The sequence below is a fragment of the Danio rerio genome, chromosome 21, assembly GCF_052040795.2.
Source record: "Danio rerio strain M-AB ecotype USA chromosome 21, GRCz13ab, whole genome shotgun sequence".
Lineage (NCBI taxonomy): Eukaryota > Metazoa > Chordata > Actinopteri > Cypriniformes > Danionidae > Danio > Danio rerio.
In genome coordinates, this window is record NC_141041.1 from 47028059 (window position 1) to 47054842 (window position 26784).

At 39.7% G+C, this 26784-nt stretch overlaps 2 protein-coding genes across 9 annotated transcripts in view; one reads left to right on the top strand and one right to left on the bottom strand.

The window, feature by feature from the left end:
- The window catches only part of ppp2r2bb (protein phosphatase 2, regulatory subunit B, beta b), a 133373-nt gene extending 115321 nt beyond the window's left edge, over nucleotides 1–18052 (top strand). For 3 of the 6 annotated variants that reach the window (XR_015519629.1, XR_015519630.1, XR_015519631.1), the window contains exons 5-9: nucleotides 4034–4211; nucleotides 7062–7503; nucleotides 8737–10461; nucleotides 13718–13809; nucleotides 14311–15450. Coding sequence is in view for 3 of the 6 variants with exons in the window: in XM_087299979.1 (XP_087156105.1) it covers nucleotides 4034–4211; nucleotides 7062–7226; nucleotides 10292–10461; nucleotides 13718–13809; nucleotides 14311–14590 (885 nt within the window). In the remaining 3 variants the exon portion in view is untranslated. 6 annotated transcript variants of the gene reach the window in all.
- A 36-nt stretch (nucleotides 18053–18088) lies between these two features.
- The window catches only part of tcerg1b (transcription elongation regulator 1b (CA150)), a 36019-nt gene continuing 27323 nt past the window's right edge, over nucleotides 18089–26784 (bottom strand). For 2 of the 3 annotated variants that reach the window (XR_015520707.1, XM_087301902.1), the window contains exons 16-20: nucleotides 24173–24355; nucleotides 22418–22597; nucleotides 22027–22110; nucleotides 21843–21943; nucleotides 18089–19248 (exon numbers count right to left, since the gene is read on the bottom strand). Coding sequence is in view for 1 of the 3 variants with exons in the window: in XM_087301902.1 (XP_087158028.1) it covers nucleotides 19047–19248; nucleotides 21843–21943; nucleotides 22027–22110; nucleotides 22418–22597; nucleotides 24173–24355 (750 nt within the window). In the remaining 2 variants the exon portion in view is untranslated. Of the gene's footprint in view, nucleotides 19249–21842; nucleotides 21944–22026; nucleotides 22111–22417; nucleotides 22598–24172; nucleotides 24405–26784 lie in introns of all 3 variants that reach the window. The other variant, XR_015520706.1, reaches the window with a different exon arrangement.

The following is a 26784-nucleotide window of genomic DNA, read 5'->3' on the forward strand; positions in this document are numbered from 1 at the left end:
CCAGCGCAACAAGGGGCTAGCGAGGGTTTACTGCCTTCATCTGCGTCTGCACTCCGAACACGAGGGGCTTAACCCAGCAAAATTGTTTCTGCTAGGGGGGAGGGGGCTGTCACTGTCTGTGAAACAGTGCATTTGAGACATCTTTAGAAAGACGGGAATGCTTTGTGTTTGACACAAAGACAAAAGAACATGTTGACTAAAAAAAAAGTCCTTTCCAGGAACATTTAGCCGACATTTCAGTGGTCAAAAGTGATATGTCATGTATGATTATCTAGGAGTTAAAAGAAATGGGAAAGGATTTTGTTTTTATTAAAAGAACTCCAGACAATGCAAAAAAAAAATTGTTGGAATTGACAGAATTTTCGCCCAGCAAACATTTTTGCTAGCCAAAAATTTGGATTTTTGAGAACAATGATCAAAATGATGAGCCAAAAAAGTGTTCAGCATGGTCATTTCACTCTCCTTCCAGTCACTGTGCGGTGAGAAGTGGCTTTCATAGCAAACACAGAAAGCACAGCGCTATGAAACCTATTCATTTCAATGGCTTGCAGCACAAAGCCGGTTTGTTGCTGCACTGACCAAAGTCCAATAAGGGGCCGATCACACCTTTTTGCTAGAGGTCTGAACCTACACTGGGCTCATGGTTCGGTTCGGTTACCATTATCATGCCATTGATGACCTTTGAGATGTGATGGAATGGAAGATTGGCATGGATTTACAGCCGACAAATCTGCAGCAACTGTGTGATGCTATCATTCTCAATATGGAGCAAAATCTCTGAGGAATATTTCCAGTACCTTGTTGAAGCTATGCCATTAAGGATTAAGGCAGTTCTGAAGGTAAAAGGGGGTCCAACCCAGTACTAGTAAGGTAAAGTGGCCGGTGTAGTCATAAGTTATAGTTGTTTAGAGTTATGTCATAAATACATTTACTGCAGTTTCATAAGTGTTTTATTTTGTTCGGTGTGATTTTTCAACAAAAAAATTAAGATAATCAGTCATCATCATCATCCTTAGCGCGACAATCCATTACTGGATCCTGGCTGCCTCAAGTAATTTCCGCCAATGTTCTCTCTCCCGCGCAACTGCCCACCAATTCCTTATTCCTAAAACATTGGCGTCACTGCTAATGCAGTCTCGCCATCTTGGTTTAGGCCTTCCTACTTTTCTTTTGCCTACTGAAGATTTCATAAGATAATCAGTGGACTGTGCAAAATAGATATTATTATTACCAATTTCATTCACACACTCTCCCTCAAACACACCCATTCAGTCGTCAGTTACTATTACCTGCTGCGAGTCTGATTGCATCCAACGCAATCCATGATTTATGATTTCTGCGCTAACATAAAATCTGCACTGCTGAAGATATGAATTATTTATAATGTTTTCGTAAAGTGTACCCACATATCCAACCCCCTTCTTATCATTAGTGACTGAATATCCCAGCAGTCAAACTTAATTAATGCTTGATTGAGAGATAATAGCTTCAATCAGTCTCGATTGCTCCCGTCAACTGAATTCAAGACACTATGCTCCAAGGGCTAATTTCATTACTGAAAGCGCAGAGTAGGTAGTAGAGGAAACACCCAAGATAGAGTTTGATTGACAAAGCAACAGATAAGCATGATAATAAAATACATTTAAAGTGAATCAAACCCTTTCATCAAATCTGTCCTAACACTTGAACATCAGCTATTTTGCCTTGGCACCCACAGCAAAATAACTGAGGCCTACTATTACATTTATTTCGAAAATAAATCCGTGAAGGCAGCTGGAATTGCATTTCAAACGCATGCATCAACAATAGGGCATCCCTCACCCCACCCCCATCATCCTCTAACAGAAATCAAAAGCCGGAGTTCCCATGTGTGAGGTGATAATGACCTGCATTGGTAGCGGGTGCCCTCCCCTCCTCCGCCTCCCACTGCTGCTGATGTGAGCTTCTCATCTCGTGTCGAGGAGGACATGTCTGTCGTGCTGCTCCCGTCATTAGTGGCAATCATAAAAAAAGCTCATGGGGAGTCAGGCGTAAAGCACTTCCTCCTGTGAAGCACATGAAGAACACCGGCCCTTACATTAGTCATCATTAAAGAGACGGTAGAGCGCTGCTTCCTATTACCACATGCTGGACCACCACACGTTCCCGTCTTGACAGTAGAGCTTTGGGAGGGTTTAAGAGTGGGGCAGTGAGAAATGTTAGGGTAAGGTATCTGTTTTTACCTGGACATACTGTACAACCCCAAATCAGAAACAGTTGGGAGAGTGTTTAAAATGCAAATTAAAAACAAAGAAAGTCGTGATTTCTGAATTAGCTTTGACTTGTATTTCATTGCATTGTAATGTTGCCGTTGCTTTTCACAGCACTAAAAAGACATTTAGGGACTGGAGACACCAAGTGACGAAGATGTATTAGGTGTAATTTTGTCCCATTCTTCCTGCAAGCAAGTCTTAAGTTGGGAAACAGTACCAAATCTTCGATGACAGGTACTTGACTGGACTGCCTGCAGTCCCAACCTGTCTCCAATAGAGAATGTGTGGTGCATTTTGCGCTTTAAAATGCACCACACATTCTCTATTTGAGACAGGTCGGGACTGCAGGCAGGCCAATCAAGTACCAGTATCCTCTGGAGCAAAACTTTGTAATGTGTGCAGAATGTGGTTTTGCATTGTCTTGTTGAAATATGCATGGGTGTCCCTGGAAAAGAAGGCAGCATATTGTGCTTCAAAATCTCGAAGTAATTTTCAGCATTAGTGGTGCCATCACAGAAGTGCAGGTTACCTTTGCTAAGGGCACTCGTGATGGTCCATCCCAGATGCCTCCAAGCCCAAAGAAGTCAAAGACGCTTCTGGACACTGTTAACATAGGGCTTCCTTTTGGCACACTACAGTTTTCACTGGCATTTGTGGATGAAACAACATATTGTGGTTCTTGACTAAGGTTTGCCAAAGTAGTCCTGATCTCATGTTATGATATTGATTATATTTTGTATTTAATTTTATCTAAGCTCTTGCATGCTGTATAATACCATTGGGTTGAGGCCATTTTTAAGATTACAAAAGCACTTAAACCCATAAATTGTAGCAGTACTTAGGCCGAATCCCAATTTTATTTTTGTACACCTACCTCTTGGCCTTGAAACAGTGTGAAGGGGAAGAGCTTCAAAATTATTATTATTTTTTAAATTAAACACATTCCAATTTTGCAAAATAAAAGTCGCAACAGTAAAGCATTTACCAATTTGTAATGTTGCCATTCCTTTTCACAACACTTAAAAGATGTTTAGGGACTGGAGACACCAGGTGATGAAGTGTTTCAGGTGTAATTGTCTCATTCTATCTGCAAACAAGTCTTAAGTTGGGAAACAGAATCGGGTCTATTTTGTCAGGCACTTGACTGGACTGCCTGCAGTCCTGACCTGTCTCCAATACAGAATGCGTGGTGCATTTTGCACTTCAAAATACACCACACATTCTCTATTAGAGACAAGTCGGGACTGCAGACAGGCCAGTCAAGTACCTGTATGCTCTTCCTCTGCAGCAGGACTTTGTAAAGTGTGCAGAATGTGGTTTTGTATTGTCGTGTTGAAATATGCATGGGCGCCCCTGGAAAAGAAGGCAGCATATTGTGCTCCAAAATCTCCATGTACTTTTTCAGCATTAGTGGTGCATCACAGAAGTGCAAGTTGCCTTTGCTAAGGGCACTCGCGATGGTTCATCCCAGATGCTGAGCCCAGAAAAGTCGATGGCACTTCTGGACACTGTTAACATAGGGCTTTATTCGGCACAGTGCAGATTTAACTGTCATTTGTGGATGTAACAATTATTTTAATTGAGTACAAAACTGTTTTTTGTAACATATGGAGAGACACAGGACAATCATTATTATGTCTAGTGTTATTCTGTGCTTGTTTTTGTGCACTGTATAGACTGCTGTATTCAATGTAAAAGAAATTGAGTTGGGATACGGACCAGGATATTTACTGCAAAGAGTTGTCTCCCTTTCTAACCATGTGATTTTCTCCTCCCCTCAGGTGCCTGTGTTGAGGCCAATGGACTTGATGGTTGAAGCAACACCTCGCCGCATTTTCGCGAACGCTCACACCTATCACATCAACTCAATCTCCGTCAACAGTGACTACGAAACGTACATGTCCACAGATGACTTGAGGATCAACCTGTGGAACTTGGAGATCACAAACCGAAGCTTTAGTATCCTTTTAATATCAGACAGTTGAGTGTCTTTAATGGTTGCAAACCTGACAAATTTTGGGTCTCGGTTTTATTTAATCATTGTATGAAAGGATTTGGGTGTCGGCGCCAATAGTCTAGTGCAGAGATGTCCAAACTCTGTCATGGAGGGCTGGCGTCTTGTAGAGTTTAGCTCCAACTTGCTTCAACACACCTGCCAGAGAGTTTCTAGTAAATCTAGTAAGAGCTTGATTAGCTGGTTCAGGTGTGTTTGATTAGGGTTGGAGCTAAACTCTTCAGGACGCCGGCCCTCCAGAACCAAGTTTGCACATCCCTGGTCTTGTGGTTCTCATGTGCTGACATATGGCAGCAATGTGCTTTCTGAGTTTGAATCCTGGGTCGTGGACCATTCTAAATCCTATCCCCCTTCTATCTTTAATTTTTTGTTTTCATATTTTAAAAACATGGCATAGGACATGGTTTTTAATACAGTATTTCTTGTGCAGTTTGAGACCCACTTTGTATTATGTCTATCAGGTAGTGAAAATCATTGATTTTAAACAAAACAGATCTTCAACTTGGCAGGTTTATAACAGCATGACTGTTCGCCTGAAGCATCAGGATGGGCTCCATCGATATAACATTGGGAAATCTTCGATAATCTTTCACAAGATTGTCTCAACTGCATCCCTTAACCATAATCCTAAAAATAATGGTAGTCTTTTACCTCTTGTGCCTTACTTTATTTTCCCAGAAGTCACTTTGTAGCCAGACACAATACATATTGACAGCCGTTTGCCTCTAAACTAAGAACAAAGAGGTTTGAGCAAACCCAGCAATCAAACAAACCCAATAAACTACCTGCAGACTGTCTCCGCTGTCACTTAATTCTGATAGATAACACCTCTGTGATGTACATTACGCCCATTACCCTTTATCAAGTGTCCGCCACTAATCCTGACCCCTGCTTCGCCCTCCCGGTGGTAAATAGAGTCCAGCTTACCAAAGCGCACACCCCTATCAATCATTATTGACGAATGTTCTCCAGGACCCTGCAGAGCGGAGATGGCCAGTCTGTTTGGGTGGTTATGAGATCTGCCGAGTGCCTCAAGGCAGAAGATAAAGCATGTCATTTGCCAAAGGTCACAATGTAAATGTTTGATCCTCACAGTATGTCACGATGGATAACCTGCCACTACTCTACTACAACAGATGGATTTGATGCTATATTTTTAGAGCTCTCTTATTGGACTCAGCCATATCACCCTGCAGCCCAAGAACGGTTACTCACTGAAGTTAAGCAGGGCTGAGCCTGGTCAGTACCTGGATGCGAGACCGCATGGGAAAACTAGGTTGCTGTTTGAAGTGAGGCTAGCAGGGGGCAGTCAACCTGTGGTTTGTGTGAGTCCTAATGCCCCAGTAAAGTAAAGGGGACACTACACTGTCAGTAGGTGCCGTCTTTCGGATGAGATGTTAAATTGAGGTCCTGACCCTCTGTGGTCATTAAAAATCCCATGGCACTTCTCGTAAAGAGTAGGTGTTTAATCTTTGTGTTAAAGAACCTATACAATGATGACGGATTTAAATCATTTCAGATTTTGAAAGAGGAATTCTCTCTTTCAGGATTCTCCTTTTTCTTATATTTAAGATAGAGGTCTGCGTTGACAGGATATGGAGTACCTTGGTCATTTAAAGTATCCCCTCAGCCTATGATGGACTGGATAGATTCTAGTTTGGACTCTAGAGGTGAGGTAAATATTATTTATAAATCCTTTATAGTACGATAATATTCAAATATATCAATTGAAGGCTTCTGGGAGAGAGAACTCAATACATTTATTGATTGGGGGACTACAGCCTACAGAGAATCAATCTGTCAGATTCTGGAGTGCATTACAGCTCTAAAGAAAATTATAAATGATATTTGATCTTAAATAAAACCAATGCATTTATAGAGATGGTATGTAATTTCACTCACATGGGAAATGAAGGCCATGTGAATGGTTTGCGAGCACATTAAAGTGCACACAGCATGCCATATCATCTGATAATGTAGGAAATAGTTACAAAAGGCGACTGACTGTGTAAAGCCACATTAAACAAAATGAAAATACGATGTATATGCAGAGTTCAGCAGCTAATCAGCCGGAATCAGCTGAGGTGTCGGCGTCCAGCACGCCCTAGCTGCCACTCAAGTGGCCACGCCCTTAATTATGCAGACTTACTATCATTTATAATAAAGGAAATGGATGAGTTATAAAAAAAAAAAAAAAAAAAATCACCCTCCTCACAGTTGTCATGAAGGCTAATATTAGCTATATGAACCAAAATGGTTCTTTGTACCAGGATGTAAACACCCTTTTTTTGCTGTAGAGTTGGTCATTTTAAAAGTGGGCTAAATAGAAATTTGCTCCATATGGAGCCAGGACTAGCGGAATTTCCATCAATTGCAGTTTTAGTTACCTCCGTATTTGCTTCCCGAGGGAGAGCGGGAGGTTGCTGCTTGAATCTGACTAAAGATTATGAGGGCAAATGTATTTTTCCAAAATAATGAAGTGCACAGATACATCGTTTAAAGCAAGCACTACTATATACATATAGGAACTAGAGTTCACTTTAATATCATGTTGACTTTAACATAAGCCAGTTCTGAAAGCACAGATCAGATTGTCATGGGGGGAAATTGCTTGAGAGACTTTCTCAGTTGTGGATTTACCTCTTTGTAAACTGGTTTCATCCAGTCATTTGGGAAATGTAGAAATAATCCACTACATATATAATCAAGCAGAGCTTTTATTAAAGGGATTGGACCGTTCATAGGGGAATGTGTGTGTAACGTAAGATTGTGGATCCTTCACTCCGCTTACTCAGATATTGTGGACATAAAGCCAGCCAACATGGAGGAACTGACTGAGGTGATCACAGCGGCTGAGTTTCACCCTAACCAGTGCAACACGTTTGTCTACAGCAGCAGCAAGGGCTCGATAAGACTGTGCGACATGAGAACCTCCGCACTTTGCGACAACCACTCTAAACGTGAGTTAACTGCTTCTGTTTGCGCATTACAGCCAATAGATGACAATCAAGAAATTTAATGAAGGTGGGGTCAAGACCAGACCAAAATAGCATCCTTAATCACATACTTATAGTTTATACTGCAGAATGCCATAGAATAGTGCGCAAGTAGTGTGTTCACGAAATGTTACGTATTTATTGAACCAATAAAAAGTGTGGAATGTTGAACATTTTGTGTTTAACAGAAGATAAAGAGAATTAGGAAAGGAAAGGGGGGTTAAATGACAGCATTTAAAGGGTCACGAAACACCAAAACACATTTTTTGAGCTGTTGACAGTCGTATATGTGTCCCACACTGCTAAAAACACTATTAGGACACCTATATTTCACTAAAAAGTGTAAATTGGTTGTTTTTGCGTTATTTCAAGCAAATTCGTACTTCCGGTTTGAAACGAATTTTTGAAGCTGCGTCACGGCCATGACATAATAGCGTGTATTCCAGTGTGCAGACTGGGCGTCTGTGCCAGAGTGAGTCTTATTACGTCTTACAGTGTGATGCATTAATGCATGAGTAAGGCTTGGTTCAAACCAATCAGCGCGCTCTATTGTGCAACTTCATTAATATTCATTAGTGTCAGAGTGTAGATGGCAGAGACGCCACGTTGTGTTGGCAAAACAAGCGTGAAGTGTTGCTTTTATAGTTTCCTGCAGTTAAGTTTCGATTTCATTTTCTCTCTGTGAGAGCTCAGACTCACGTGTGGATGACAGTGTACGCGACGCTCGACAACAATAACTTACGTGTCCAAGGAGGATTATTGTTTACCTGAGAGCTGTTCTCATCTGCAAACGCTGAGATCCGGATTCGCTTGTAGTCTCCTCTAAATAAAGACGCGGCTCTAGTTGCTGGTGATTGTCCTGTCTCTACAGATTTGGTAAGTGAGCGACCAGTGCTCTGTGTTTATTCAGTTCGTATTTTATTCGTATCAAACAAACTATTGCACCGAGTGTAAACAAGTTAGCACTAACAGTTACAACCAAACTATAACCTCGTGTTGGATTTTGTGACCGGAATAACACACGCGGCTTTCTGACGCTACCTGCCGTGTGCATCTAAGTTTCCGGGAAATGCAGAGTTTTTTTTTTTCTCTCATTCGCCGTGCGGTATCAAACATTGCATGAAAAATACACGCTTAGAGCAGTTCCTCGAATCAAATATCACGTTGGTCGGGAGGTACATTATTGAATTCCCTGAATGAAAGAGCCAAACTGCAGTTAAAGTCCAACATTTAATAATCTGGCAAATAATTCGACTACAGATGTCCATGTAAACACAGTCACATTGTCCGCTGTGGTTGTGTGTTTTGACTCTGAAACTCAGCGTGCCCAAATAGACACTCCCACACCAAGCCTCGTTTCTTCCTCCGACACTCCCCCCTAAACAAAGCTGGACACGCCCACTTTTCTGACTTTTTCCAAAGTAGAGGTGTGAAAACACCCTGCTGAAACGAGGGGGTTTCATGGCCCTTTAAGGTTGGAAAATGTATATTGAATTGTGCTAGCCCCTTATAAAAGAGATTTTAAGTTAACTTAATTGTTCTTGTCTTGGGACAACGTCAAGAAATTATGTTGATGCAATGGATAGTGGATATGTATTTCCCAACATGCTTTGCGTGGGAAATGTTGACAATTAAAAGTAATCTTATGCAAGTTAAGAAAAGCGGCACGGTGGCTCAGTGGTTAGCACTGTCACCTCACAGCAAGAAGGTCGCTGGTTCGAGTCCTGGCTGGGCCAGTTGGCATTTCTGTGTGGGGTTTGCATGTTCTCCTTGTGTTCACATGGGTTTGCTCCAGTTTCCCCCACAGTACAAACACATGCGCTACAGGTTTGGGTAAATTGGGTAAAACAAAGTGGCCGTAGTGTATGAATGTGAGAGTGTATGGGTGTTTCTCAGCTGGAAGGGCATCCGCTGTATAAAACATATGCTGGTTCATTCCACAGGGGCGACTAAGCTGAAGAAAAATGAAAGAATGAATGAAGTTAATAAAATACTTCAGCGGCTTCCTCACTAAAGGCTGATTTATACTTCTGCGTCAAGCACACGCATATGCTACAGCGTGGCCTACGCGTGGACGCATATCCACGGGGGTCGGGGTCACTGAGCCGCACCTCTCAAAGAATTTAAGTACACGTCGCAATGACACGTAGCGCAAGCTCTGTGATTGGTCAGCTTAGTAGCGCTAAAGAGTCTGGGCGGTACCGAGAGCCACGAGAGCCAGATTGAGCGATTGTTTACAAGTGTGGAGTCCCGTGAAGGAGCTCTGGATGGAAAGTTTTGTTTTGTGTGTTCCTCATGGTTAAAGTTGTTGCACGTTCGCCGGTTCCTGTCTCAAAATAAGCGAGTTTGAACCACTTGTACATTCAGGAAGCGTTCAGAAAAAACAAAACACCAGCGAAGAAACTCGACACAGAGGAACGTAAACTCCTACTGCCGGCCAGCATTTCGGAAGTGTTATTGCAGACCAACAGATACAGCGTGCTGAAGTATGAATGCACACCTACTCGCATTGCATGCGCCGTGGGTCATGCCGATCACTTGACACAGAAGAGTAAACCAAGCTTAAGCCTTACTTAGTTTAAAGATTTAGAAGAGTTTCTTGTAAGGTTTTGAGGTTACCACCTTAAAGAAGCGCATTGATTCTTTGGTGGTTGGCAGCTATTAACTACAATATTGTTTGATACTTCCCTCAGTGAACCACAACTGTGCTAATGTAAGTTCTGGGATCAGTCTCATTAACAAAGCAGTTGCAGTTCGAACTGCAATAAATAACAGAAAATCTGGTTGTCCAAATGAAGCGATTGAGTTTTATTGGCTCTACAAGAATAAATTTGTAAGTTAAAAGCAAGTTAAATTCACATAAAATAAAAATGATGACATAACTGGTTTAAAAAGAATGTGTCTCATGGCTTCAATTTGCCTTTCAAGCTGAAATAGCTTAATTCAAATAAAGAAAAGCTTTTCCACAAAACTGAATTAAGTTCATTTGAGTGCCTGTTTGTTTTAATCTTCTGTTAACGTCTCATCAGTGTTTGAGGAACCAGAAGACCCCAGTAATCGTTCCTTCTTCTCGGAGATCATATCCTCCATCTCGGATGTGAAATTCAGCCACAGCGGACGCTACTTGATGACCCGTGACTACCTCACAGTGAAGGTGTGGGACATCAATATGGAGAGCAAGCCTTTGGAAACTTACCAGGTAATAGCTCTGCAGATTGGACTTTGACCAGTGACTGGAGTCAGTGTGGGTTTGGAATGATAGTTTAAAGCAACACTATGAAGTGTTCAATCTTAAAATAATTTCAGTGGTAGAACAACCCTCAACCAGATCAATTCTGCTGCCGCTGCTACCAGAGTAGCCTCCTGTTGCTGAGCCTGCATCGCGATCCTCCATCCTACTCCCGTCGCAGCCGCAGCCCGCTCACGTAAAATGCACACTTACGCCCCATTTACACTAATACATTTTAGTTTTAATGGCATTTCTGAAAAGCCCTCCGTCCACATTATACAGCTGAAAACGCACATCACGTGACAATACACACTGTCATGCATTCTAGCAAATGCACTCAACTGAGCTCCAGGGAGTCAGTGGGTGCTTTAAGCACAAAACCCCAGAGAGCAGTGCACATCGGTGAGTTTATAAAGAATGTACCGCTGGATGGCGTCTCACTATAGTAGTTAAACATGATATTTAATTAATCTCGTCTCAATGTAACGACTCTTCTGTCTTTTGAACTGATCAGGTAACGTGTCTCAGCGTCAGTACACTGCTTCAATCTTTCGCTTTCATGCTTGTACTTGTTCATTTTAGTGTAAACCTCAGATACTGTTGGTTGGATGCTGTTGGTTGTGCACCTTTTTTACCAACCAAGTTTGTCGACGCCATTATAGCAACACAGATCACTCTGCCTATTCATGCCAGAGTCCTGCTGAAAAAGTGATTGACAGGTGGGGTAACTTGTGTGATCATGCGGGTCAGGTAGTTGAAATGGTAGGATACAAATAATTAATTTATGAATTTATCAATTTTTTATAAATAATTCATCGCCACCTACAACCATCATCCATCGCATTGTTTCATTAGACATCGCAGGGTTCAACGTTAAGGATTTTTTCTACTGGTCCAATCGGGCCAATGGTTCAGATTTTTACTTGCCCCGCCAAAATTTTCACTGGCCCCATTAAAAAATAAAAAAAGACAAGTTAATACTTATTTTTAGCCACATATTTTAAATAATGTGTCAAAAATAACTTCTGTGAATCTACAATTTCAATATTTGAAAAATGTTAATAAATGTATGAGCACAATTCAGAGCTATGCAAACAAAAATTGCATTATGGCAAATGTGGAGGTATTTTATTGCAGTTCGAAATTATTTAACAAAAGGTGGCTGACTGGAAAATTGTGAAAAAAATAAATAAAATAAAAAAATAATAATCTCCATTTTTTTCATTGGGTTTTCATGTAATAAACAGACATTTTACTTTAGACTTTTAATTTGATATTGCTGCCATGTTGCCGTCTCTTCGCTGTACTGGTTGTTACCAGGATACAGAAAAAACAGCATGCTCAAAACATCAAATCCGATAGGAGGATCCGAAAAAGCAATCGACATCAGAGAAGGTAGCATTTTAAGACTAAAAAGCTAAAGCTTAAAATGCACACAATGGACAAATAGTCGCAGGCAAGTTAAACTTTAGTGACAAGGCAGCACTTTTCCAATCGGACCAGTAATAATCCTGTCTACTGTCCCAAGCATCTTTCACACTGGCCCCGGGCCATAGGGCAGTCCTTATTGTTGAGCCCTGCATCGTACAACGGCAAATTGGTAGAAATCGCCCAACCCTAACACAAACCTCAATGCCAAGGTCATGGCAGAGACAGAAATAAAACTCGAAATAGAATCGGATAAGTACCCTAACAAGAATCAAAATCAAACATGGGAAAACTCAGTCATGTCTAAAGAGTCATTCAAGTAAACAAATTCACAGCCTTGCAAACTTGCCACCAGTGACCAATAGATAGGCTATTTGGACAATATGAGTAACACGGGCTACTTTCCTCATATTGCGTTGCCCATGGGGAAGCTTATACACATAGAAGGGGGAGCCACAAAGATAAAACTTACTTCAAGAGTTCACACTTAGCTATTGCTTGATGCCAATTGCAGATTTGGCATGCTGCCCTGGGAGAAAACTCTGAGCTCAGAGATACTTGAGCTCAGGGCTCCAGTCTGGTCATATAGCATGGCAGGGGGTCCACGATCAGGTAGGTTTCAAGAGCTCCCCCTGGTAAAGAAAAGGGGAAGATAGGGTGGATGGGGGGATTCTTCGAAAATGAACTTGGATTCATCTGATTGGTTTATCAATGATTGTTGATGCAGGACCAGCTGCGATCAATCATAGCATGTGATCCTCTCGAAATGAGTTATTGATACTTTACAGTAGAGCTGTAAACCTACACTAGTCTCACGGTTCGGTTCGGTTACGATTATCATGCCATCGATTTGGTTCAATTCGATATTTCGGTGCATCACGGTGCATTGACGATGCTTTCCATACACAGTTTTATATTTTCTTCACAGCAGCATTTCTTGTATTAAAATGTATGAATATATTTATATATTATTTGTAATACAATTTTGTCGTTTAATACAAACAGTCAGATATACAAACTGTATCTTTTAAACAAAACGAGCATTTAGCAAATAATATAAACAAATATAAACATCCAGCTCAATTTCTGGTCCTTGTCTAGTTCTCTTACACCCCTTTGATTGGTCACACCTTCAACAAAAACGGTTGCGATTGGCTCTTGCGCGCTGCGCTCTTCAGATAAGTGACACTGATAAGCGGCAAGCGGCAGCGGCGATCTCACAACTGATGCATGATAGACACGGTGGAGAAAACTCTGCAGACACGCGCTCGTTTCTGTATCCAAAAGTAATGCTGTAAAACAGCCGAGAGGAGAAGAAAAGCCACCCCAGCAGGTCAAATGGGCCACTGTGTGTGTGTGTGTGTGTGTGTGTGTGTGTGTGTGTGAGAGAGAGAGACAGAGCGAAAGCGAGAGAGAAAGAGAGAAATGGAGTAGGCTACTTTCATTCTCTCGATCTCAGTGAAATAGGGGCTATTGTTGTATATGTCAGTGAAAGACTGATCCAGCAAACACACACAGTGAAATTGTGCACAGTTTATGAGTTTTAAGTAGTTAAAGCGCTGTAAATACTCGGGATCGCCTCCCTCGCGACAGAGCGCATATGAGGTAAATGACGTCAGTAATAACCGGTCATGATTATTACTGAACCGATACCGAATTGTCCGCGTCTGCATCGCAGTGCACCGAAGAAACGATTCATTTTGACACCCCTACTTTACAGTGTTGCTTTAAGCTAGATTTATTGTAGTATACTCCACTAAGTATTGCTTACCTGTGTTTTTTGTTCTACCTTCAACAGGTCCATGACTATCTTCGCAGTAAGCTGTGCTCGCTGTACGAGAATGACTGCATCTTCGACAAGTTTGAATGTGTCTGGAATGGAACTGACAGGTACGTCAAAACCATGCGCATCAAATCCTTCTCCTGGATGTCCACTTTCCGATATTTCAACCTAACCAGGAAACATTCAGGTACTCCTAAAAAGAATAGCTCACCCAAAAATGATAACACCCTTAACTTGTATCAAACTTTGAGTTTCTTTCTCCTATTAAACAAGTAAAAAAGATATTGTGAAGAAAGGTGGGACCATTGGCTCTTAAAGTATTTGTTTGTCCTTCTATGGATATTAACACATAAGGGTTTGGAACCACTTGAGGGTAATTAAATTGTGAGCAAACTATTAAATTGTGAGTACATTTTTGGGTGAACTATCCCTTTAAAACCTTGATTAGCTGGTAAGGGAGTCCCGACAGGAAGGTGGCACTCCAGGAGCAGGATTGGACATCCTTGATCAAAAGCAATCAGTCACACCATGTTTTGCTCATTGATTTTAGACTCTGTGCTGCCGTTTTCAAATACTAAGAACTAATCGATGTATTCCTCTCCCATTAGTGTCCTAATGACAGGCTCCTACAACAATTTCTTTCGCATGTTCGATCGGAACACGAAGCGCGACGTGACTCTGGAGGCCTCGCGGGAGAACAGCAAACCCAGAGCCATCCTCAAACCACGCAAAGTTTGTGTCGGCGGCAAGCGGCGTAAAGACGAAATCAGCGTAGACAGTCTGGACTTCAGCAAGAAGATTCTACACACCGCATGGCATCCCAATGAGAACATCATCGCCGTGGCTGCCACCAACAACCTCTATATATTTCAGGACAAGGTCAACTAGCACGTAGCTCTGACGTCTCCAGTTTAACAGCAACAAAAGGCACTATTTCTCTAGATGGACCAGGAGTGGAAAGGTTGGGACTCACTAACCGTGAGGAACATCTAGATGAGCTTTGCCTTCACAGCAGATTTGACGCTGCACTGAATCTGACGAAAAACTTGAAAATGCACTGCGAATCACGGACAATGGCTGTTGGACTGCTTTTGTTTTTAATTAAAATCTCCCCTTTCTGTAGGTTTACTGGTTACCCACAGCAGTACGAAGAGGATCAGCTTAACTTTGTCACTGACGGCCCTTTCACACGACAGGTCTCTCAATCATTAACTATGTTTCTAAATACGCGAACTAGATCTATGCGCAAAACTGGAATATCGCATAAAACATTTGCGAATTAAGAAGCCGATGTGTCCAAGAAAACAAAACCATCACTTCCTGATAAACTGGTGACAAATATCAAAGCCACTGTGGCCATTTTTTTAATAATAAATTACTTCCGCCTCAAAAAATGAAACGCAATGAACGTGCGGTGGCTTTTGGCACGTGACTTTACTTGATGCGATTGCTCAGATTTATTCGGTGAATGCGTTTCAATCGTAAGTTATGTTTCCATACAAACACACAAATTCGATTTATGCATAAAACATTTGCGAATTAAGCTTTGTTCCCATCCAGTATGTCAAAAACAACAAAATCGACCTTTGTCTTTCGTTTCCATACAAATACGCAAATTAGATTTATATGCAAAACTTAAAAACTGCAGAAGACATTTGCTACTTCAGCTCTGTTTCCATCCAGTGAGTTATAAAAATATATATATCGTCACTCGCTGATAAACTGACGGCAAACACTAAAAAGAAAAATGGAATTTGGATTTTTTTTTCTTATATAATAAATTAAATACGCCTCAGAAGATGAAACACAATGAACATGCGGTGGCTTTTGGCACATGACTTTTTTGGATGTGACTGCTGAGATTTATTCAGTAAATGTGTTTCAATCATGAGCCGTTTTAATAGAAACACGCAAAATATATTTATGCGCAAAACTCAAATATCGCATAAAACATATGTGACAATCTCAGTTACCATACGAGTTATAGAGGGGAGAAAAAAAAAAAAGATTCGGCACTAGCTGATAAACTGATGCCAAATATCAAAAAGAAGAACTTTATTTGCTGTGGTAGAAGCCAATGTTGGCTTATTTTTTCTTATTTTTTTATGTTATTCTTATTTCCATACAAACACGCAAATTTGATTTATGCATAAAACTCAAATATCGCATAAAACATTTGTGAATTAAGCTCTGTTCCCATCCATTAAATCAAAAACAACAAAATCGACCCGTGTGTTTCAAATCACCTTAATCACTTGACCAGTGTGTATTGAATCACCCGTCACGTGACCTGTTTGTTTCAACCACCTGTCATGTGACCTGTGTTTTGAATCACCTTAAGTCACGTGACATGTTTGTTTCGAATCACCTTAATCACTTGACCTGCGTTTCGAATCACCTTAGTCACGTGACCTGTTTCGAATAACCTTAGTCACGTGACCTGTTTCGAATCACCTTAGTCACGTGACCTGTGTGTTTTGAATCACCTTAGTCATGTGACCTGTGTGTTTTGAACCACTTTAGTCACGTGACCTCTTTCGAATCACCTTAGTCACTTGACCTGTGTCTTTCGTATCACTTTAGTCACGTGACCTGTCTTTCGAATCACCTTAATCACGTGACCTGTTTGTTTCAAATCACCTGTCACATGACCTATGTGTTTCGAATCACTTTAGTCATGTGACCTGTGTCTTTCGAATCACCTTAGTCACGTGACCTGTGTGTTTCGAATCACCTTAGTCACTTGACCTGTGTGTTTCGAATCACCTTAGTCACTTGACCTGTGTGTTTCGAATCACCTTAGTCACTTGACCTGTGTGTTTCGAATCACCTTAGTCACTTGACCTGTGTGTTTCGAATCACCTTAGTCACTTGACCTGTGTGTTTCGAATCACCTTAGTCACTTGACCTGTGTGTTTCGAATCACCTTAGTCACGTCACCTAGGTGTTTTTAATCTCCTTAGTCATGTGACCTGTGTGTTTTGAACCACTTTAGTCACGTGACCTCTTTCGAATCACCTTAGTCACTTGACCTGTGTCTTTCGTATCACTTTAGTCACGTGACCTGTCTTTCGAATCACCTTAATCACGTGACCTGTTTGTTTCAAATCACCTGTCACATGACCTATGTGTTTCGAATCACTTTAGTCATGTGACCTGTGTCTTTTGAATCACCTTAGTCACGTGACCTGTGTGTTTCGAATCACCTTAGTCACTTGACCTGTGTGTTTCGAATCACCTTAGTCACTTGACCTGTGTGTTTCGAATCACCTTAGTCACGTCACCTAGGTGTTTTGAATCTCCTCAGTCACATTACCTGTATGTTTTGAATCTTGTGAGTCACGTGACCTGTGTATTTGGAATCCCCTTGACCTGGCTGTTTCGGATCATGCGTCAGTGCAGTGTTTTCGAAACACTTACGCTTCGGGATCTCGACATTGTCAAAACGTCAGTTTCATGTCAGCCATCCCTACTTTTCGCACATGACTCTTTTGATGTGAATGCTCAATTTCTTTGGTAAATGAGTTTCTGTTACAGTTCATGCAAATGATTTTGTGACTAACAAAACATTTATCCTACTCAAGTTTTTAATGAGCATTCTGAATTTACGCGCATCTTTCCATGAAGCGTTTTTATGCGATATTCCAAAACGCGCATAAGAAACATAGTTACCGATCACTTTAGCCTTCATCAAAAGCATAGCAGACATCATCTATAATGTAACTAGGCAGCGAGAATGAGAAAAAAATGTACCAAATGACCATAACGAAATGTATAAGAACAGTCCTGCTTATTGATTGAAAATATAGAAGATGAATGTGTTTCTCTCTGAATGTGATGACATAAGCAGATGCTCAGCGTTTTTCATCCTGCTTTGGAATGTCACAATGGCTGTTTTTTAATCAAAAATCAACTGAAAAGGCAAAGCAAATTTGATATGGAATGCTACAATCTAATATTCGAGCTTAACCCTTCATGCTGTAGCATAAAGTGACATTGACGAGTCGTCTGAAAGGGCCTCAAGCAGGAGGAATTGTTTCTGGTCAGTATTTAGCCTATGTCTGATTCTCACCTCTCGGCAGGATAGAGACTGCAGGCGGCTTTGATATCTGAATATGTTGTTGTGGCTGCTGTGAGGTTACCAACTCTTCAGCTTATTTTCTTTTTTAATTTTACTTCATCAAGGCGCGCGCATCATTTCTAAGCCTATGGGCAGGATCGATGCAACGAGCAGGAGTGGTGTAAAACTGAAGTAAACCATGTAGCAAAATGTACTAATGTTCTGCTTTTTTTTTTGTTCTAATTTTATACAGAAAGTGAAAAAAGGTAATAAAAAATCATGAGGGAATACATTTTGCATTTGATTTGAAATCAAGATCGCGAGTGTTTAAAAAAAAGGTTGCATTTATTTCCAATCAACACAAACAGAAATATAGCAACAAATCCAAAATCAAACCACTTATTTAAGAAATATTTCACCTACACATGTACTGAACGGTTCACAACTGGTTTCAAACACTGACCCGTCGTAATAGCCTGCATCGGTTTTACCATACAAAATGCATCCCCTGCCTGACAATGGAAGTTCATAGACTGACATTAAAGGGTTAGCTCACCCAAAAATGACAGCTCTGTTATTAATTACTCACCTTTGTGTTGTTACAATGCCTCGAGATGAGCTCTCTTATCCTCCTTTGACAGCATCAAACATCCCGAAGTTAAAAAAAGGAATCAAAAGCACTGACAAAACATTCCACATGCCTCCAGTGGTTCAAATATAATCATACCAAGCTCCAAGAACACTTGTGCACCAAAAAATAAACAACAACTTTGTATTCCAGTGTTCAGAATCAGATCTAGGTGTTCCTACTATGTGGAATAAGACGCTTGTGTGTTGCGCTGCTAACTCTGACAACACGTTCCTCTGCCTGTAGTGTAAACAGTTTTTTTTGGTGCGCAAATTTGTTCTTGGAGCTTCGTTTGATAACAGATGAACCACTGAATGGCATAGAATGCTTTGACAATGTTTTTGGTTCCTTTAACTGTCGGATTTGATCCGAAAAATCTTCATTTGTGTTGTGAAAACTAACAAATAACTCAAGGATTTGAAAAGACATTAGTGTGAGTAATTAATAACCGAATTTTCTTTTTTTTTTTGAGGTGAACTAACTCTAACAGTTTGCCTTGTGCTAGCCTACAACTAGTGGGCATAGATGGCATCATCTCGCACAGTTTAAGTAGATGACAAGCAAAGTTTTCAAAACAAATACATGAAGACTTTCCAACTGTGCTTTGACGAATACAGGGCCGGCTCATGCGCTGTCCTTTACGCTCCGCCAGGGCTTCATTTTGTGGAGCGGCGGCAGGGTTCAGATGCGGTTGGGGGAGGTGGGGGTCCTCGGCGGTCCAGGTCCTCAATGTAGAACATGATGAGTTTACGGCGCTCCTCTGGGACACAGTCTAGGACCAGGTAACGTTTATCGTTCTGAAGGACTTTCTCGATATCCTTCAGGTGCTGGTCTGACTCCTGGATCAGCTTCCGGGACCTGTGGAGGGAATACGAAATCAGGGGCTCAACAGGTTTAGTGAAGTGAACTCTTAGGCCCCGTTTACACTGCCCAATTTTGATTTGTTGCCTATATCTGATTTTTTTGCCTATCTGTTTACACGTTTTTTTAATAGTGACCCATATCTGATTAATGTGTTTACACTTGGTATACAATTAACGATGTTGCACATACGTCGCACATTTAGTTCCAAGTTCGCCCAACTTGATGATTTTGAGGCGGATGTGGGAAAGAGCAGTCATCGCAGCTTGCGTCTATGGTTTATATATGGTGTCCTCCACCATTCAGAGGAATTTGTGGGTACGAGAGAGATCTCAGGTCTGGTGGGAGCAAATTGTGGAGACTGACCTCTTTCCTTCATGTTTCCTCTGTTGTAGTTTACCGCGTCAGTGTCCCCACATACACTCTTCCTTCTCTGTCATTAAACCACAGAGAAGCACCACATTGTTGCAAGTTTAATGACGTAATAAACGGAATGCCTCAATAAACCAAATCTGCCTGTTTACATGACAGTCGCATTGTCACTTACCCGATTTACATCTGATTTATTTCCACATATGAAGGAGGCCTGAAGCTGATCTCTGAATATCCGAATGCATGCGTTTTTTTTTACATGTTTACACGATCATAGAACAGATCCGATCTGCGTCACTTATAAGCAAAAAATCCAAATTGAGTCAAATTTAACTGGCAGTGTAAACGGGGCCTTTGTCGCCACTAAAAAGTCATCTCCTCAAGTGAGAGACAATGCTTCTGCGACATAGAATAATGTAAAAACCTGTCAATGTTCTGGGTGTATTATGGTGCTCTAGTGCATTTCCACAACGATGGACTTCTGGATGTGCCAGGTGTGAAATACAAAGACAATCAGTGTAGATCAGGGATCACCAAACTTGTTCCTGGAGGTCCGGTGTCCTGCAGATTTTAGATTCTAATCAAACACACCTGAACAAGCTAATCAAGGTCTAACTAGGTATACTTGAAACACCCAGGCAGGTGTGTTGAGGCAAGTTGGAGCTAAACCCTGCATGTCACCGGACCTCCAGGAAAAAGATCGGTGACCCCTGGTGTAGATGTACTAAATAAGAGAGATTCTTTAAAGTGCACTACTTTAGAAAATATAAATAAATTATTAATTTTTAATAAATGTCTTTAAATCAGCAGAATGAGTGTAGATGTATTAAAAAAAGAGATTCTTTAAAGTGTACTACTTTTGATAAAACGCATAAAAAAATTAAAATAATAATAAAAATTACATTCAAACCTGCAGAATGAGTGTAGATGTATTTTAAAAGGTTTTTCTTTAAAGTGCACTACTCTGAATAAAATGCATAAAAATAATAACAATAAAAATAAATAAATAAATAAAATCACATTTAAATCTGCATTCAATCTGCATGGTGATAAGATATGAACAAATATACTTTTTTGGTTAAAAGCAGATGATTTGATTCTCATTTTCAGTCCCACTCATAGCAGAAAATATTTAGAGAATCTTCAAATTTATGTGAAAATCATCAAAAATCCTGGCGACGACTGGCAACTTTATATTTACATAAAAATAAAAAAAATAAAAAAAGCACTGGTGGGGAAAGAGTTAAAACTTAAAATGATCATAGTGATTCGTTTACCAAAGGCAGGGATTAACTTGCAAACAAAAAGTGAATAATCTCTCACCATTCATTCACTCACTCAAAATGACAGTTCACCAAAACTGACAACTCCGTCATCATTGATTTGCCATTCACTTGTGTTTCTTTTTTGTTTCAAAAGTTCACACTTAGATATGCTTTGCATTAATAGCAGACTTGGCATGCTGTCCCAGGAGAGAACCCTGAGCTTGGAGTTAATTGAGCACGTGGCTCACGCTTGGTCAATAAGCATATAAAGGGGGTCCGAGATCAGGTAGGTCTCGAGAGCTCCCTTGGAAAAGGGAGAAAAAGGAGGAGATGGGGTGGAAGGGGGATTCTTCCAACACGAAGACAAGGCAGTAAGGTGAAACTGTCTATTTATTGTAAGCTTGGATCAATCTGATTGGATTATCACTGATAACAGATAAGCCAGTCACGATCAATCATATCACATGCTCCCCTCGACATTAGTTTATAAAACTTCACTTAAAAACTTGTAACCATTGACTTATAAAATACTTACTTCTTACTATGAAAGTAAACTCTTACAGAATTTCAGCAACAGAAATATCGTTTGTGTTCAACAGAAGAATCAAACTCAAAGCTTTAGAACTACTTGGTGTGAAATGCCGCGTAAGGTTTTGGGTGAACTATCCCTTTAAATGAGTGTTTCTCAACCACGTTCCTGGAGGACCACCGCCTCTGCAGATTTCCAAGTCTCCTTAACCAAAAATAACCTGATTCAGATCAACTCATTAACAGAGACTGAAAGACCTGTGATGAATGTGACAGAAAGGAGATATCCAAAACATGCAGTGGTGGTGGTCCTCCTGGAACGTGGTTGAGAAACAGGTTTAAATCATCCTAAAGCTGTCACACAGCGTAAAGAGAGGTGAAAATAAAGAACAAACTGCATTTTTAAGATTGCGGATGAACGTGTACCTATATGTGATGAATTTTGTTTCTTTTAGAAGTGTTCTGAAGTCAGCTTTGGCTATGATGTATTTGTCCTTTATGTAGTCTTCAAATTCCCGCTGTTTCTTCTAGAAGGTGAAGGTAAGAAAGTAGTTAGAAAGTGAACGATTCAAAGTAAAAAAAAAATAATAAATCCAACATTCGAACTCACTCTGTCACTGCTGGAGAATTTCATGCAGCGAGGGTCTTCTTTGATGATCTTCTTCACCTCTTTCCATGCGGTTGTTAAGGTGATCTGTGGTTGAATAATTACAGAAGCAGTGTGAACACGTGGACAACACACAGATGCATCCTGTCCAATTAGACCCTTATATATATATATATATATATATTGCAGAATATCAAAAAATAGTAATCTCAGATTTGCCGATTCCGTGCAGCCCTAATACATATGTAGGATTTTTGTTGTCAAATAAATTTTTTTACTGATTTAAAAGACAGCATTTGGTAAATTTACATAAAGTGAACTTGCATTAATTGCAGACTTTATTTATTACATTATATTTTATTGATTTAATATGTGATCTTGAAGCCAGCCTCACCATAGGAGTCTCATCCAGCAGCTGCCTGAAATGTTCCTTCTTCCTCTTGGTAAGAGCTTCAACATGATCCTCAAACAGTTTCTCCTTTTCGTGTCGCTCCAGTAGAGATGACGTCTCCCATCGGTGATCTTTACGCAGATTGCGCCTCGTTTCTGACCACGAAGTGTCTGTTGACCTAACCTATGGGGGAATCGCACAAGAGACGAGTTGGAGAAAAAAAAAAGAAAAAGCATAACAAATTCTAGGGGTGGGAATCTTTAGGGACTGATGAAGATATGATAAAGAAATGATTCTTTATCTAAATGTTTCCTTTTTCTTCTGTTAATTATTTCATTACATTTTATTACAGAAGTTTTGAATGTAACATAAAAATGTCAGATTACAAAGAATTACAATTATGAAGAACAAACAATCATATTATAAAAAAATAATATATAAAAAATATATAAAAAAATTTGTTAATAACATAAAAAAATTCAATAATAACTGCAATTGCAGACCACACTGTAATGGTGACATATGATTCTGTTGTAATCGGTATCCATGCTTCTTTAGTGATTCTAAAAACAGAGTCGCGCATCGTTAAACCACGACTATGGTGACTCTGATGAGGTTTCGCTTTTGAGAATTGATTCTTAACTTTCAAGAATAGATTCTGAATCATGAATTTCGATGCATGGATTCAAATGCAGGGCCACATCGTCAGCATCTAAATTGAATGCAGAATCTATTCTTAACTTTTGAGATTTGATTCAAAGTGATTAGAGATTGAATCACGATGAATCAATTTCCACCCAGGCCCACATCGTCACAATCTACTTTTAATACAGATTCTTAACTTTTGAGAACTGATTCAAAATCATTAGAGAAAGAATCACAATGCATCGAATTTCCATGTAGGCCTGCATCAACGGATTCTAAACTGAATGCAGAATCTATTGTTAACTTTTAATAATCGATTCAGAATCATTAGAAAAAGAATCATGATGAATCAATTTCCACCCAGGCCCACATCGTCATAATCTACTTTCAATACAGAATTCGTAACTTTTGAGAATCGATTCAGAATCATTAGAGAAAAAACATCGATGCATCGACTTTCTGAACAGACTTGCAATAATCGCAATCTACTTTGAATACAGAATCGAGTGATTATCTTTTGAGAATAAATTCTGAATTATTAGAGAAAGAATCATGAGGCATCAATTTTCACTCAGGCCTACATCATCACAATCTACTTCGAATACTGAATCGATTCTTAACTTTTGAAAATCAATTCAGAATCATTAAAGAATTACGATGCAGCAATTTCCGCCTGCATCATTGCCATCTAGATTAAATACAGAATTCATTCCTAACTTTTGAGAATTGATTTACAATCATTAGAGAAAGAATTATAATGCATCTTTTCCATGCATACTAGCATCTTAACTGAATGAAGAATTGATTCTTAATTTTTTGAAAATCGATTCAGAATTGTTAAAGAATCAGGATATATTGATTTCCGCACAGGCCCGCACAATCTAATTTAAACACAGAATCAACTTTTAACTTTTGAGTATCAAATCAGAATCATTAGAGAATCACGATGGATCGATTTTTACTGATACCTCCGTCGTTACTATCTAATTTTGCATAAAGAATCGATTCAGAATCGTTAGAGAAAGAATCGCAATGCGTAATTTTTTTCTCCCATCCCTAAAACATACAACGCACAATTACAAATGCAGTAGTTGAGAGTGAATGAGCACTGACCATATCAGACATGAGGGCTCTGAAGTGCTGGATGGCCTCCTCTCGTTTGTGCTGCTCTCGCTCTCGGTCGATCTCTTTGGTCTGTTCAGATCGAGCTCTCTGCACTTCTCGCTCTCGCTCCCTCAGACTGGCCTCGATACGAGCCTGGCGCTCCAGCTCCTTCTCCTTGTCCGCATCCACATTCTTCACAATACAAAAATAGAACAGAAATTACTTTTTAGCATTATAATTGCTAGATAACAAACAACAACAATAGAGGACAAACAGCATATTCTGTTCTTGCTGTTACTAAATGAAAACAACAGTTTAGAACTCATCTCCTTTATTGCATGACCACCATGGCCGTTCACTAACACAACTAACACAACAACAAAAACTCCCGCTCACACCGGAAGTGACCTTTTAATATAACATAACAGTCCTACTTCCTTTCTATGTGCAGCATACACATTTACGGTTGTCATCACCTAGAATTGAACTTGCAGGGTTCCCATTCGAACCCAAATGTCAAATTTCCAGACTTTGACAAAAAAAATCTGAATTTTCATGACCTGTAATGAAAACCAGCATGTGTGCTGAGCAAATGCAGGGTTCTTACACCTTTTCCAACTTCAAATTCCAGCATTTTTCAAGCATTTAAGGTGCATTTTTATGTTTTTTCAGCACCTTAAATAACCACGATAAATTACATTTATATTTTCTGTATGTACTTTCACATTTAAATCCATTGTGCTATTTTAAAAAACACAATATTACACTTCAATATAAATTGTTAAATACTTTGGAGCATAGATTTATTGAAATAGTTCACCCAAAAACGGTAAAAAAAATTAAATAAATATAAAGTTCAGTTATTGGATGAAGTATCTTCACAGTCAGTGTGTTTGGGTGTAGTACCAAACTTTCATGTCCACCGTTATTCAAAAGTCATGTAACAAATTAAACCCTTATGAGTCAGAGAATATTCCTGCTGCAAATTAATGAACTGTTCCTATGCCAGATAACGAATTATTATGAAAACAATGCAATTTCAAATTCAAGCAGGTTCAAGCACTTTGTCCAAAATCCAAGCACTTTTCTAACCTTGAAATCACTATATTAAAAATCAAGCATTTTCCAGGATTTCCAGCACCCGTACAAACCCTGTAAATGGCTCATAACATTAATGCCAATTTGAACAAGGCTACGTTCTTTGTATCGATTGTTGAAGATTTTAACAGTTCTGTTTATTTTGATCATGAGTCATTACTGCATCAAATATGACTCATGATTAGGAGGTAAACACACTCACTCTCTCTCTTTCTCTGTTTCTGTCAGTGTTCCCATTATAAAAATTATTAGAAACCAATGGTTTAATGGTCAAAAGACTAATAAAAGAACCCAGATATGTACAACAACATAAAAAAAGTTTCACTTTAATTCAGGAACATTTAATTCATACCCCGAGACAAACTGAGGTATTGGATGATAGTATGAAGGACTGATGGAAGAATGTTCTTTTAAAAGAATTTGCTAACACACACACCGAAAAAAAAACTTCCGCATTTCACGATGCAGATGTGTGTTGTCCTTTACTGACTCAATATGTGTAGAGAATAGTGTTAAGCAGCTGTATGTGTATGAAATATCCTGGCGCCAAAAGCTGCGAAAAGTCCTACACAACGGTAACAGTTTGATTAGGGTGTTTACATGTCTGTACTGCACTTCAATGAGACTAAGGCATACCCCACATGTCTTAAATCGATTTCTGTTTAGTTTGATTACGACTTTAGTCAGATTAAAGTAATAAGTATACTTTAAACTTTAATTATATTGTTCAATTAAAATATTTTTTTTGTCAATTAAAAGATTTTTCTAAAGTCATCCACTATAATTTTGGGGCTCAAAAGTATGGACACTGTTTTGGCACCAGTACCATTTTAAAAGTATCGATTTAGCAGGTATTAAAATAACCCCAAACGATTCCCAACCCTAATCTTGTGATCTCCACTTGGCAGTGCACATGCAGTCAAACGGAACAAACCTCTGAAGTGGTACAGGAAAAATAGTGCAGAGCTGGGAGTCATGAGGTTTAAAATTGAGAACTGCTTACTTAAGTGATTATAAATGTAGTTTTTGGTGCCAAAATAGTGAGTAGGCGAAAGTGTCTTGATGTCAGAGAACTGCAATATTCAAATTGTAGGACCACAATGTAATAAACGGCAATCAAACAGAGATCTATACTGCAGCTTAGGCTGGTGGTGTTGTTGGGTGGTCATGTCTTGGCACAAGAAATCAAGTCAGTTTTGAAGGCAAAAACAAGGTCCAAGCAAGTGCTGGCAAGGTATTCCTAATAAAGTGGCCAGTGGGTAGATTAACAGTTCATATTTTTCAGGATGATTTTGTAGGGATGTGCCCCTATCTTTTTTTTGCCAGATCGGGCATTGACCTGATTCAATCCAATATTGCACATGTACTGTCTGTGATTTTAATCCTAACAATCATGTCCAACATTCTTCATTCAAAAGTGTGTCATGTTTCTTTACGACACACAAACACAATCAAACACTCAACAAGAGTATTCAATGTTCCTATAATTACATCTGACCAGTAGATTAATGTTTACGGAATTG